The sequence below is a fragment of the Arachis duranensis genome, chromosome 10 (genome assembly GCF_000817695.3).
Source record: "Arachis duranensis cultivar V14167 chromosome 10, aradu.V14167.gnm2.J7QH, whole genome shotgun sequence".
Classification (NCBI taxonomy): Eukaryota; Viridiplantae; Streptophyta; class Magnoliopsida; order Fabales; family Fabaceae; genus Arachis; species Arachis duranensis.
In genome coordinates, this window is record NC_029781.3 from 15,215,290 (window position 1) to 15,231,634 (window position 16,345).

Consider the following 16,345-nt stretch of genomic DNA (forward strand, 5'->3'; position numbering starts at 1 on the left):
ACAAAAAAATAATTACTTCACGCGTTTTTTTACCACACTTTCCAGCCTTCTCTAATATACTACTGTGCAAATCCATCAACGTCGTAGACGGAGTTATAAACACACCTATATGCTTTTTGCTAGAAAAAGTTACACCCTCACTTATGTTCTCATCAAATTTTTCCCGGTGATGCACTAACAAGAAAATACTCTCCGCCATCACTCACACCCTCAACAAATGTCCCGTGTGGCTCATCTGTTTGAAGCTCGTTTATTTATAGAATTTCTGACTGTATAAATCGTCCTTAGGTCCTTAGGGTTACTAACTTGGGCATAAATCGTCCCAGCCCAGTTAGTGTTACGAAAACAAACATAAATCGTGCCAGCCTGAATAGGGTCCTAATAATGCATAAATCGTGGCAGCCAGTGAGAGTTAGCCCATTAACACGTAAAACCTACCACCCTGGGACGATTTATGCTCTTCTTCTAACCCTGGAGACCCTGCCACGATTTACGTTTGATTTGCCTAACATGTTAATGCATAAATCGTCTTAGGCTAAGATGATTCACGTTTTATGTAACCCTATGCAGCCTAGGACGATTTATATAATAATACCAAGAGGGGATTCACGTTGAAGAATCCGTTTCAGGAGAATCAGGTAATTTTGACTCCCATACATTTTATTTAAGTAAAAAACCCTATAAAATATTTAGGGGCCATAGTTCCTATTGTCTATGAAAAATTAGGCCCTGATTGGGAGGAAAAGAACCTTTCAACAACTATAAAAGATTTTGATGAGTTATATTTTTGGCAATAGTGGTGGTCGATTTAAAGGTGATGAAAGATTTGGGAGGTAATAAGGTTAGGGATTAGTAGTTTAGGGATTAGTAGTTGGGAAAAAAAATGAACATGATGAAAAATTTGGGAGTGGTGGAATTAGGAACTGAAATAATAGTTGTATAGATTAAAATTAGAATTCAGATTTAGGTTAAGTTATAGATAATTTGATAACTTTAAATATTTTTTTAAAATATGATGGATATAAAATTAATTTTATTTTTTTATAAATAAATTTGTCAGTATTTTAAATTTTCGTGCGAATAAAAATAGTAATTTATTTTTAAAAAATAAATTCATGATATTTATAAATCAAATTGTTTACACTATTATTTTTCGAATTTTTTATTTTTAATATTGGAGTGATAGTAATATTTTTTTTTAAATGTGGATTATTGGGGTGTTATACTCAAATGTAGGATCGTTTAACAAGAAAAGTAGAAATTGGACCGTCCGATTTATTAGAGGTACAGAAATCGGACCGTACGATTTCTAGAGGTACACAAATCGGACCGTCCGATTTGTAGAGGTACAAAAATCGGACCGTCCGTTTTGTGGTAAAAAAAATTAAAAAATTTGAGGTACAAAAATCGGACCGTCAGATTTGTGTACTTTCACAATTTTAAAAAATACCAAAAATTATAATGTTAAGATATATCACCACTTCTACTTCCATACCAAAAAAAATTAGCCTTATTTTTCTTGTGTTTTTTGGTTTTTCACCAACTGTTTGTCGCTGCCAGGTGGCCTAACCCATGAAACACCTGGCGAGTTAAAAGCTCCAAAGCAACGCATCTTTCTTCTTCTTCTTCTATTTGATTGATTTTCAGTTGAACTTTCTTTTTTGTTTTTATTATTTTCATATGCCGCTTGCTTTCAATTTGTCTTTCTCTCTTAATATATATGTATGAAGAATTGGTAGTAGTAGTAGTAGCAGCAGCAGCAGCAGTAGTATTGATACTGGAGCTCGTTTGGTCCCAATTCTGTTAGGGCTCTAGTGTTGCCCACCCAAATTCAACTCGTTTTTACTTATACGATATAATTTCGTTAATTAATTAAAATTTTGTGGCATTGGTGGTGAGGGGAAACAATCGGAGAGAATGAATAGCGTTTTCAGCGACCAGATACTTGCCGACAAGCTCTCCAAGCTTAACAGCACCCAGCAGTGCATCGAAAGTATCCTTTTTTTTCTTTTTAATATTATTATTATTTTCTAAATTTTTGTTGCTTTTACTTCACTTCACTTTACTTTACTTTACCCAGTAATGTTTGCTCAGTTTCTGCATAAATAGTGATTTACTGTAGGGTTTAGCTGAATATTTGAGCACATTTCTGGTTGACTTGTTACTATTCTATTAGGATATGAGCAATTACAGAGATAGGAAAAACACATTCTTTGTCATAAAATATCGGACCAATTATTGTTGCACTGGCATATTCGATTTCAGTAAATCTGTCATTTATGTTTCATTTTCTTTTTCGGAGGCTAATTTTTTGTGCTTCGTGAATGTAACTGGAGTGTGACTTTAATTAATTATCTTTTCTATATGAATTTGGATTTTACTCTCCAAAATAGTTTGTTTTACTGCATAGTTAGCTTCAGTTGATTTTATTGAGCATGCTTACTTGTTAATTCAGCGTAGTTTGTTTTCATTAACCTTTTATATAGCTTTATCACATTGGTGTATATTTCACCGGAGCAAAGCAGAAGTGGTTGTTGAAACATGGAAGAAACAATTTGACAAATCTGAGATGGTTCAAAAAGTTCCCCTTCTATACCTTGCAAATGACATCTTGCAGAATAGCAAGCGGAAAGGAAATGAATTCGTGACCGAGTTTTGGAAGGTTCTCCCCTCTGCCCTTAAATATGTTGATGAGAAGGGTGATGATCATGAAAAGAAAGTGGCATCTAGACTGGTAAGCTCCTTTTAAGTGTTTGATCCAAGTATTTCGAGTGAATTCAACCATGCCAATCAGTAAATGAGGAAGATGATAGGTTAGGAAGATTAGAATATGCAATTCTGTTACGCATACTTATTATACGGTATATACTTCTGATTTTATGTTTACATACCAATACCATTAGGTTATTGATTTCACTTTACGCATTTTGACATATTAACTTGGTTCTAATCTAACTTTAGGTTGATATATGGGAGCAAAGGAGAGTGTTTGGATCTCGGGCAAAGAACCTTAAAGATCTAATGCTTGCAGAAGAAGCACCTACACCATTGCAATTCAGCAAAAAGAGATCACGCTCTGGTTCTTTAAAAATTGTTAAAAGGGATTCTCGCTCCATCAAATTGGTAAGACTAAGCTCCACTCCTGCCTCTTCCAATTTTAAATTTAAATCATTCCATTGGTGATACGTCCCTCAAACTGGGTTGCAATATTCCTAAAATATCTCATCGTCGTGATATTGTATTGAAGCCAGAAATTGTCCATAGGAGGTCCAGCAGAAAAAATAGTATCTGCATTTCATTCGGTGCTCACTGAACAATCCATTGAAGATGCAGAGATGAGTAAATCCAAGTCTGCTATTCAACACATGAAAAAGATGGAAAACGATGTTGACATTGCGTGCTCTATTGGTAAGCATACAGCAGAACAGAGTAGCACCTGTAGCATGCAAGTTGGGATTTTATTATTGATTTTTATAAATTGTTTCAGCAATGGATCCTAAGCGAAAAACTTTGTCAAAGGAGTTAGAAAAGGAAGAGAATACCTTGAAACAGTGCATAGAGAAGCTTAAATTAGTTGAAGCAAATAGAGTTGTACTTGTCTCTCATTTAAAAGAAGCTTTGCATGAGCAGGTAAATTTTGATGCTGTTCAATGTACTTGATAGTTTTGTTTATGATTCATGCAGTTTTGTTCCTAATTGCATCTTGTTGCTGTTGCTTGTGGATACTTGTACCAGGAAGCGGACCTGGAGAATATTCGCACTCAGATGCTGGTATATACTGTTCATGTTTCTTTTCTCCTCAATGGGTACCGGATTTTTTTTTTGTTTCCTTCATGGCAAATTATATAGGATGGGTCACAATAATTGCTGATACTGGAGATGATTTTTGCTGAAAGTTCACAAACCATAAAGGAGTTCAGTGCAATAAACTCTATTTAGAAAGAAAATAACATTTTTGGATGGAGAATTACTTGACAGAAGGATCATTACACAAGTCTATATGGCATTATAAGTTTTTTCTATATGGCATTTTGAGCTTGCTTCGAATTCAACCATGCTAGGTGTACACAAAAAATTAGCCACCCATATAAATACATGTTGAAATACAAAATGCACATTGAAAATGAGTTAGATAAAACATGTATTTATAGATAAATAACGCATATTATGTGCATATAGCATTTTTGCTTCGCATTACCTGAACTTGGATAAAGTTTTGGTAAATGATAATGCTTACAATTCTTGCTTTTTGACTAATTATATATAGGTTGCACAAGCAAAAGTAGAAGAGGCTAGCATCATGCGGGCACGACTTGATAATGAAGATTCTTCGCAAAAAGCGACCACTGCAACAACCTCACCTGCTGTTGCAAATGGAAATTCAGAAGCAGCAACAAAAAAGTCAGCAGCAGCAATCGCTGCCGAGGTTGCAGATAAGCTCACAGCATCATCATCATCTCAGTTGATCATGACTTCTGTTCTCTCAACATTTGCCGCCGAAGAGGCGAAAAGTGCTGGCCCGACTTCGTCCGAGTCAACCACACAACAGTTGATTGCTGCACAAAACCATTCATACCCATCAGTTTTGGTAACCCAACCAATCCTGCAGGATGTAGCCTCTGCATCCCAAGGTCAGTATCCCATGCTTTGTAATCCGTCTACGCAGCAATATGTGCAGTCAACGGGAGCTGCCCACTCTCCATATTATGTCAGCATCTCGCCAGTGCCAGTGCCGCTGCCGCAGCCACCACCCCCAGCTCATGTAGCGGCGATGATGCCTTTACCACATCAGACGCTGCCAATCATGCAACAACAATCAATACCTGTACCACAGCGAGCCCCTGCACCTCCTAGTTTCCGGCCACTACAGCCGCCGGGAATGGTGTACTATACTAATCCTCAGCAATCTATATAAGACCTATAATGGCGAAACCGTAGTTAACATGACCGTTTTGGAAACGAGCGAATTCTGGATATTTGGAATTTTATTTATGTTACCATGAAGAACGCATGGGACTTGAGATTGAGCTGGAAAATGGAAGCAAAGATTACATATATACCTGGAAATGGGATGGAGAGGAATCAGACCCGCATGAATTTCTTAGAGAGGAAGTATGAAGAGCCAACATCTTCGACCAACGTTGTAGTTAACACTTAACATTCACCACTTAGAATTGAACATTAAAAAGAACCCTCCAAAATAATAAAAAATAATTAAAACAATTAAAACATTCAAAAGTAAAAAATTATTTGAAAATCAAACAACGTAAAACCACTTTAGAGTATAGAATTTAGGATTTAGTGTTAGGATATAGAGTGGTCAGAACTCAGAAGTGGTGGCTAGCTGGCAGCGGTAGCCATGGCAGTAGGAGGTGATAGTAGTGGTGTTGAAATTATGTGACGGGAAGAAAGAAGGGACAGAAAAAAGGGGGTAAAAAAGTAATTTAAAAAAATTGTGAATGCAGGAATTTTATGTCGGTTTCATAACATTACTAAACGAAATTCACTAAGCCTAACCTAAGTAAACAGATTATAATGAGCTAGTGTTGATTTCAACATACCATTGCAAGTGAAAAACGTATATTAGCAATAAATAAAAAAGAACATTTAGTGTAAATAAATATTGACCGGGAAATAAATAGATAAGTGCTAATTGTACATTTAAATAAGGTGTTTGTTAATTTTCAACTCAGTTTGAAGATAAAAAAATAATAGGATTGATATTACATATTAGAATAAGAATTATGAAGTTGGGGGAATGGATTTTTTTTTAATTGATGGAATAAAGTGTAATTTCTAAGTTTTTAATGTTTTTTTTTTATGTTTTTTTTGTCTTACCTATAAAATGAATTGTGAGAGATCACATTTTATCATTTCAAGTGAAAAAAAAAATTGAGAGAATCGAATTCCCGAATTTAGATTTTCTAAAGTGAAAAAGTTAATAAAGTAATAAAATGAAGGGTTAATCTTCATTGATTTTGTAATTTTCATAAAATGTATGTCCTACTATCTTAATTCAAGAGTGATTAATTTTTCACTTTACTAGTTTATCAACTTTTTCTCTTTAAATCTAAATCTAGTGTACTCCACATTGGATCAACTGTTCACTGGTGTATTGTACACCATGCATAATCAAGTGTATCACAGAATTAGCCTATACCTTAAAAGTATTCCTAGTCATTTATTCTTGGTTTTTAATATAACTTTTAACTACTACTAAAAAAAATAAATGACTATAAATATTTTAGTATTTTGCTAATAAGTATCCAGAAACACTAATTAAGAATACTACAAGTAGAAAATCTTTATAGTAAATATATGTTAATTTTAAAAATTTCTATATTTTTTATTTATTTAAAGAACACTGTCTTTTAACTCTATTAACCAATGTCTTTAGAAAACTCTGAAGTTTTAACCAAATCCATAACACGTCAAAGTGAAAAATAAATATGCTAGTATTTCCTAGGAATATATTCTTTGGCTTTGGCGTAGTAACCTCATGGTATCATAGAAAAATATTTGTATAATACGGAAATAATAGTGTATTTTAACAAGATCTATAATAATTCAATAAAAGATCTATCTGGTATTTATTTTCAATTTTTATATTTCTAAGATTTATACTATAAAATATTTATATTTTTATATGTGTATTTATAATTTTAAATATTATTATTTTATTATAATTCAGTTATTTTAATTGAACTGGTTATATATAAATCAATAACTAAAATGGTTGTATAACTGATTTGATTTTTAGAGCTTTGATTAAATATGATTTAGAATATGCATCCCAGTGAAAATTTGGATGAGGTAACTGGCATGTGAGGTGGTAATCACCAATGAGTTAGATTTGTACTGAACAAAAACAAAAAAACCAACTTAAATTTATTTAGTAGATAATTCATGAGTAAATAATATTAGAGAGTTTGAATTTCGATATGTACATATTACATATAATAAGTTAATAATTTATTGGCTAATGACAAATCTTTAAATATCATGAGAAACAAAAAAAAAAAGTTTCCGACGCCTAAACTTACTCTTGATCAACACACTTTGTTATCCTTAAAATTTAGATTGATGATCGAATGTTTAGAGTAAATTTTATTTTAAATATATATATATATATTTTATTTTTGTCTAAATGTTTTAAATAGATTCAATAGTGTGCCAATATTAAATATGAAAAAAATATTTAACATTATGCATTAAAAGCATAATTAGTTAAACAATTATTATTAATCTATCTATTATCAACCTATTGTCACTATATTGACATCGTTGTCAACCTATTTATTCAAGTAAATCCTATTATCTTCTAACGTAGACATTATTAAATTTGCCCTTATTTGTGAATTCAAATACTAATGATGTTAATTATCTCACATATTCATTGAAAATTCTTTTTGAATAAAAATGAAGTATTATTTTAATTTTTAATATTTAAGTCAAATTTTAATTTGATTCTTAATGTTTCGAACATCTTATTTTTATTCTAAAAAATTTTAAATGGATTTAATATTATGCTATTGTTAAATTTGATATGAATAATTAATAGAACAATTGACATAGACATTAACAATATTATTGTTAATTTATATCTTCTTCCATATATTAAAAAAATATAACCAAAATTTTTTAATAGCACTTGTTGACCTCCTTGCAAAAAAATTTTTTTTTTTCAAATCATATTAATCAATCATCAAGCTCCATAATCAAAGAAAATTTTTTTTTCATTGGAGAATAAATTTTACTTATTTACCAAAATCAAATGTTACTGAGTCTTTAATATGCTAATTGTTCATGTTAAATTTAATTGTGCGATAATATTGTACGGCTATTTTTTTTTGCATATGACACACACTTTGGTGTTACACCGGGTTATGGATCGTAGGGGAAATTTACATTGTTGTGATGGCTGTTAGGTGATGGAGAAAAATCGGACGGTCCGATTTCTTGCAGGGGAGAGGGGACACAAATCGGACTATCCGATTTATGGTTCAAAGATGGCTGGGTGCAAAGAAATCGGACCCAACGATTTCATGCATAGATGATGAATTTTATTTGGGCCAAGGAAATCGGACTCACCGATTTCAAGGCTTCTGGACCAAAAATCTGAAAGGAACCTAAATCGGATCCAGCGATTTGTGGGAGTCCAATTTTTTTGGCAGGCTATTCCCTAATCGGACAGTCTGATTTTAACGTTCAAAAAATTTCGAATGGCCATAAAAGCGGTCGAACAGTCCGATTTCTGATGTATATATATTCCCAAATCCAAACTAAGCATCCAACTTCATCTTCTTCCTCCTCTCCCGTTCTCCAAATTGCTGCAGTCCGTCTCAGTCCTTCTCTTCTTCTCTATTATCATGGATGATAGAGTAAGATTAAAGGTGTATTATGATGGCTAAATTTTATTACAAACATCAGAAGAAGTAAAATTTGTGTGTGAAAATTTATTAGATATTTTTATTCCATTCACATTGTCATTTAAAGAATTAAAAGATGTCATTTGTGAGAAGATAAATTCTCAAATATCTAGAAGAGTGACATGTATTCTATACAGATATCTCATATCTGTGTTTAATGAATTTGTTCAATTTCAAACAAAAAACGTGAACAATAAAACGAGTATGCAAGAAATACTAATTAATATTACTATAAATCAGTAGATAACAAGTAACTTGTTATCATACATCCATAATCATAATATAAATTAATATTATTATACTAATCTCTAACATAAGATAATCACTATAATTTATTATATTATTACTAATCTCAAACATTATCATAATATTAATACTAATTAATTTATTTATTACCACACGTATAACAATCTTAGTATTAGTACTATATTCTAATAATAATTAAACCATCAGACGTGTAGTAATAAGAATTATTATTATTATTACAATTAATATTATTATTATTGCAATTAATATTAATTATTTTATTTATCATATCTCCATTTTAATAACAATTATTATTATTATTATTATTATTATTATTATTATTATTATTATTATTATTATTGCAATTATCTTATTAATACAACAATTAATTTATTATCATAATATACCATAATCTTTCTAAACAACTGTAACGGCCTGGCCCACATATATCATGGGCCGATCTGACCCATGAACCACCCGACCCGAATGGTTGGGCGCGAGGCGATCAAGTACTGACCTGGACACGCGTCTAGGACAGCTCTCTAATACAGCTGTATGAGGAAGTTTCGAAGAATGTGGGTTCTGCTTCTGTGGAACCCGCTTCTGACACGGTATATATGGGGAGGGTCCTACCCCTCCCCCAAGGTATGACACCTATCACTTTAACCCTTTTTTGTCTGCACACTAAATTGACTAGAGCGCGGAGTGTCTTTGCAGGTGACATTTCTCTTTACCTCAGGAGCTCGGAACGTCGGCTACTCCAACTCCACCCTCGCGACCCGATTCCAAGCCACACCCCACCTATCAACTCGAGGATCCCTCCGAACCGTCCGATACCCGACCTACCGAACATTGGTGCCGTCTGTGGGGAGCGCCTAAATGGACATCGTGCAAGGTCCAGGGGACCCCGGCCGCCCGATCCTTCTTGTCCTCAGGAGGGTTCTCCGGCTTCTCACCATCTTTCTCCTCATCGTTGTCCGCCAAGAAAGTGTTGAACAAACCCTCAAGCCCTGTCACTGAAGCAGACATCTCCACTGCAACAAATAAGTAAACAAGTTAGTCGTAAGGTCGGCGTGACCAATCGAAGCAACAGTAAAATGCAAGAAATACAAGTTAAAGCTACCCACAAATATAATTTCTGGCGACCTCCCGATCACCCATAAGGAGGTGGAGATTCACATGATTCCTCCCAAAAATGGCCAACAACACGTCGGCAACCTTTCTGTCCACAACGGACAATCCCTTGTAAGTCACCTTGATGATGGAGTTAGACCCCGCCCCAAAACTCCTATACGTCGGGATGAGGCGTTCCCCTTCTAACGACAACCAGAAGGGATGGCGACCTTTGACTGGACGCACCTTAAAATATTTATCCTTAAATCCATGGTAAGAGTCTTCAAACAAGCCAAAAATCTTTCGACCCTGGGCGGATCGGAAGGACATGAACCCTTTCCTCGCTTTCCCTTCCTTGGAAGGATTCGTAAGGTTGAAAAAATAAAGAAAAACATCCACAGACACCGGCAGATCTAGGTATTCACACACCATCTTGAAACAGCGGATGGAAGCCCACTGTTCGGATGCAGCTGCGACGGCGCCACGGAGATCCGGTTAAGGAGCGCCATCTGAAAGGCCGAAAAAGGAATACGAACTCCCACTTGGGTGAACATTGACTTATAAAACCAAATCCAATCGAAAATCCGGGGGAGTGGAAGTTGAGCTCGTATAACCGCTCGGTGGGGGCAGGAACGAAAACGTCATAGTTAGCCTCCTCGTCAGTTCCGCCACACAAGTACTCGGCTTGACGGAACTCGGTAAGCTCTTCCTCACCCATCTGATTCGGGAAATCTTTCACGTCGGAAGACACCCAAGCGTACGGGTCGTAACCCGTGGCAGAGGTGGAAGCTCGTGAGATGATGCGAGGCATACCTACAATAGGAGTACCACTTGGTTAGTCTACGAGGTCGGGAGCTCAGAAAAAGCCCATAAACTACATTTAGCCTATCCAGTAACTAAAATCAAGCATGGTTGAAGCAAAATTCGAGTAAAAGCCTAAAAAGCTAATACCCTGGAATGGTAACCCCCCTAACACACCTACTTAACACTAAGGTCATCTATCATACAAATCAAACAAGCAGCATGCATGCAGAAGAACTAGTGATGGAGGTAAAATGACCACAAAGCAGAAAGAGAATGGATGAATGTTTACCTGGATTAGTTGCGTAGACCTGAAAGAGAAAGAAAAGGAGCAAATATACGGGGATGCAGAAATGATACTCTGTAAAACTTGGGAGAGAAGAAGATGAAGATGGATGGAGTAAAGAAGTGAGATGAAAACTGTCAGAGGCAAAACTATTTAAAACTGCCAGACTAAAGAAGCGCGAAAGGCCTACGGGCAAAATAGTCTTTGCGTGTGGGGTTTTGAAATGACCCATTATGAGCATTTAATGCTCTGCGCGATGAATGAGGCGACAGACGGTTATCCCAGCAACAAACAGACAAGCGCGCAAGAGGCACGTCCTCTCCACGGGCAGCCAACCTGACGACAACGTACAAAAGAAGAGATAACACGCCACCAACGACCCTCACGATCATTACTGGCACGTTGAAGGCACTGTTACGGCCTGGCCCACATATATCATGGGCCGACCCGACCCACGAACCACCCGACCCGAACGGTCGGGTGCGAGGCGATCAAGTACCGACCCGGACACGCGTCCAGGATAGCTCTCTACTACAGCTGTATGAGGAAGCTTCGAGGAAGGTGGGTTCTGCTTCTGTGGGACCCGCTTCTGACACGATATATATGGGGAGGGTCCTACCCCTCTCCCAAGGTACGACACCTACCACGTTAACCCTTTTTCGCCTGCACACTAAACTAACTAGAGCGTCGGAGTATCTTTGCAGGTGACACCCCCCTTTACCTCAGGAGCTCGGAATGTCGGCTACTCCAACTCCACCCTCGCGACCCGGTTCCAGGCCACACCCCACCTATCAATCCGAGGATCCCTCCGAACCGTCCGGTACCCGACCTACCGAACAACAATATTATTACACTAATCTCTAATCTCTAACATTACCATTATAATTTATTATTACTAATCCCTAAAATTATTTTAATTAAATTAGAATATTTAAAAATTATTACTACACTAATTTTTAACATTATCATTATAATAAACAAATAATCTCTAATATTATAATTATTATTTTAATTAAAATAAAATTTTTTGAAATAAAAACTTACATAGTTAGGATGATCAAGATAATTAGCGATGTGGAGCTCCGGATGATTGACATCTTTTATTCTTCTTCTTCTGGACATTGCTAAAAATGAGTGGTCCAATTTTTTTTATTCAAAGGTTCATCAATGGAGGAGAATGAATGAATGAAGCTGGTGGGGTTGGAGGAGAGTAGAATTTGTGGTTGCTGCTTCGAAAGTGAAAGGGAATGGGGCATTTAATCAAAGAGAGAGTATACATCTCTGTGTGTTCATCACAGGCATGCATGACACATGGCTGGGGGCACAAATTGAACGGTCCGATTTGTGTACCTTCCCAGCCCCTAATCGGACCGTCCGATTACTGTCTTCAAATCGGACCGTCCGATTTCTTCATCGCAGCCATCACACCTGCGTGAAGCACCATGAAATCCCATATGCGTGTGATACACCATCTTCTTCCCAATATGAAAAATAAAAAAGTGACATTGTACACGTTTAAAATTTTTTGAGACTGAAATAAGAAATTTAAAACTTTATAGGAATGAAATAAGATGTTGGAGTGTTAGGAACTAAATTAGAAGTTGATCTAAAAATTAGAGACCAAAATAATACTTTACCCTTTTGAATAAAAATAAGGATAAATCTCTACAACCAAGTAATTTACTTAACCAAGTCCAACAAAGTTATTTGCATACACTGATACACGCATGCACGTTCTTCACCCTGTTGTTGCGTTTCTTCTTCTATTTCTTCTTCTTTATTTTTCTCTTTCGTTATCATTATTACCACCACACCACAACGTCTCCCCCTCTTCCTCCTTCTTTTCTCATTGGAATTTTTACTCCTCCTTCCTTTATCGTCATTGTCACTACCACCACCTCCATTTCCTTCTTCTCTTTCTTTTCTCATTTGAATTTTTTTGATCTCCTCCTTCTTTTTTCTCCTCCTCCTCCTGCTCCTCCTCCATCATCATTATTATCATCATCGTCATCTTCTTATATGAATAACAGAAAAAAAGAAAAAAAAAAGAAGAAAAAATATATTAAAAAAGACATTTTTGTGCTTTTGTAGCAAAATTTCAGTGTAAAAACTAAGAAAATTATGTGTTATTGTTAAGAAATTTCGGTATATTTGTATTCTGATAAGTTTTGCATAATTTAAAACTCTTTCTCTTCTTCCTCTTCATCCTCTACTTCTTTTTCTTCTTGTTTTACCTTCTCAAGTTTCTTCTTGTTTTATTCTCTTAACAAGAATAAAAACAAAAAAAATATCAAACAAAGAAGAAGAAGAAACACATAATGCTATAAAATTATTAGGAAGAGGATGAACTTACATCCATTCAACTAAAAAAAAGAAATAAGGGAAAAAAAGAAGAAAAAAAAGTAGCATTAAAGAAAATATTTTTGTGATTTGTAGCAAAATTTCGGTATAAAAATTAAGAAATTTATGTGTTATTGTTAAGAAAATTCAGTATATTTTTATTTTGATAAGTTCTGCATAATTCAAAACTCTTCCTTTTCCTCCTCCTCCTCTTCTGCTTCTTCTTCTTCTTCTTCTTCATATTCTTCTTATTTCATTTTCTTATAATTCTTCTTATTTCATTCTCTTAAGAGAAATAAAACAAAAAAAGAAAAAAAAGCAATGCTGTAAAATTACTAGGAAGAAAAGGAGGAAAAGAAAAAATGCAGCAACAACAACAATAAAAAAAACGATGATAGAGAGAAAACACGCGAAGAAAAAGAAGGAACGTGAAGAAGAAGGAAATTCAGTCTTTGTTTGTGTGCTTATTTTCGACTGAGTTTGTGTATTACAATCATTAAGTAATTTTGGTGCATTTCTAAATTAATTGATGTGAATTCTGGGTTTAATTTCAGAGTTAATTGATGTGCATTCTGAAAATAAGCTCAGACCAAAAGTGCACCTTATTTAGATCCAGAATACACCAAAATTAAATCTAGAATGCACCGAAATTACTTAATGATAACTCTATTAAAAAATTGTGTCACAATTAAAAAATTTCAGTGTCAAAATTGAGAAGTTTCTGTGTAATGGCTAAAAATTTTTTGTTTTATGAAGGTTCTAGAAGGTTTAGAGAAGGGAAGGGGTTTTAAATCTATAGCCTTCTTTAATTTTGAATTATTAAGCCTTTTATCAGAGAACTTTAAACCTGATTTCTATTGATCTGCGCAAGCGAATAAATCAGGAGACAAATTCATTTTATCTCATAAAAACCAGAAAACAAAACTAAAACAGAGAGGAAGAAGAAGAAGATGACACAGCCATATATCCTAGTTCAGTTGCCTTGTGCAATGCAACCTACATCCAGTCTCCACTACAACGTTGGTGGAATTTTTACTATAATCCAAATATTACATACACCAATTCCCTATGACTCAACTCAATCCTATCTGGGCATACAAGTTTCAACTCAAACTTGACTTGGATATGCTAATACCTAGACTCACCACACTAAGTTCTTACCCAACTTAGTAAAAAATACCTCTCAAGTATATGACACAAGACAAAAAATACAACCGAAAGAAATCTGAAATCACTCTTGACTTTTCTCTCAAGTGTATCACTTATCCTTTTTCACTCTATGGCTTTTTCTCAATGCCTCTCTTTCTTGCCTTTTACCTCTCAAAGAAAATGTAGAAAAATATACATTAAAACTAAAATACAACACTATAAAACATGAAGGAGATAATGAATAACAGTTTTAACACTATGAACTGAACCCAACAACAGAGCTCAAGACTTTGTTCATCATCTTGGCAGAATGCTCCCTTTAGTGTAGGTGCAATACTTCCAAGACTTCAAAATCAGTAGTGAGGTTTCATTCTTTGCTTTTTGTCTCGGGTTCTCTCTCCTTGAGCTTTGATGAGAATCATTTTTCTTTTTGTATCTTCATCTGAGTCACAGCTTGAGTTCCTTCAGAGTCAACTTCTTGGACTTTGAACTATCAGCGATCATTCATTCTCTTTTTCAATCAACCCTAAAAATTAGGAATTTTGGAACTGGTCTTAACATCGTAGCAAACATAGCAGTAGCACCACCAACTTTTCCAATGAGCTTAACAACATCCAAACCATTAGATTTGTGCTTGGCCCCAAAAAAATATTTTTGGCCATTGATATACAACAGGGATGTTCAGCCACCATTTTCTTCAATTTTTTCAAAATGGTGTTGTAGAGAGTAAGAGAAGAAGTGAAGAAATCAACTTGCATGCAAAAAAAAGTATTTATCTTTAATCTCTGACTTATTTTAACATACCATTGATTAGTGTGATTTGACAATGCTTTCTTGGTTAACCTCTCTCGTTCTTTCTTCTCTGGTGTATGAACTTGGAGAAGAAGCTTTCTTTTTCTTTCTTTCTCTCACTCTTGTTTACCCGAAGTGCACAAGTGAACTTTGGCTGAGATTTGATTCAATGATGCTTAGTAGTGATTGGGCTAGGTTTGTGGATCAACACTTCATTTAGCATGCTTGAGTCCTATAAGTTTCATTGCTTTGGGCTACTACAAATTCATTTGGGCCTACATTACTCAAATAAAACAATTAAAACTCAATTGGATGTTTAACCCAATTACTTAATGTTTGTCATAATTATTAAATTAATTGTATTCTAAACTCAACATGTTATTTTTTTAATAGATCCTGCATAACTTAAAACTCTTCTTCCTCTTCCTTCATCATTATCATTTTCTTTTTATTTTACTCTTTTAATAAGAATACAAAAATCAAACAAAAAAGAAAACAATACATAATGTTACAAAATCAATAGGAAGAGGAGGAGAAAAAGAAAAGAATGCAACAATAATAGCAGGAATAAAAAAACGACGACAAGGATGAAACACGAGAAGAAGAATAAATGCGAAGAAAAAAGAAGAACGCAAAGAAAAAGGAGAAGAAGAAGGAGGAGGAGGAGGAGGAACGTGAGATATGAACATTAGGAGGAACGCAAAGAAGAAGAAAAAACACGAAGAAGAACGGCATGATTTCATGTGCACGTTATATAAGTAGGTTTTGTTGAGTTAGGTTAATTTGGTTGGACTTTATTGACAAAAAAAACTTAAATATGTAGCAGGACTGTAAAAATAAGGCGTTTTGAATGTCTAATTAGTAAAAGAATACTTTATTTCAAAATTTATTTTGACTGGTTTCCTTCGATCGATAACACAAACATTTTTTTCCAATTATATTAGATGTTCATAAACACACTATTTTTTGAATGTTCAAATATCATAATCCTATCATGTCATACATTATTTTTCAACCTTGTATTCGTAGCTACATCTCTCCATTAATTTGTGATGGAACTATGGAAGAGTGCAAAGAGAAAAGTTTGATGAAACAGAAATCACAAACAATTATGTCTGATTTATTGATTTTGAATACTACTGTGCTTCAAGTTATAAAGCATCACTTCATAATTCTACTGCTAATAAAT

General features: G+C 34.6%; 1 protein-coding gene across 1 annotated transcript; it reads left to right on the forward strand.

The window, feature by feature from the left end:
• The first annotated feature begins 1,611 nt into the window (after positions 1-1,611).
• On the forward strand, positions 1,612-5,021 carry LOC107469238 (uncharacterized). The gene is made up of 7 exons (XM_016088615.3): positions 1,612-1,993; positions 2,487-2,734; positions 2,962-3,123; positions 3,252-3,408; positions 3,488-3,630; positions 3,736-3,771; positions 4,268-5,021. The coding sequence occupies exons 1-7, from the start codon at positions 1,918-1,920 to the stop codon at positions 4,913-4,915; spliced, it is 1,470 nt and encodes a 489-aa protein (XP_015944101.1). The 5' UTR covers positions 1,612-1,917; the 3' UTR covers positions 4,916-5,021.
• The last annotated feature ends 11,324 nt before the right edge of the window (positions 5,022-16,345 follow it).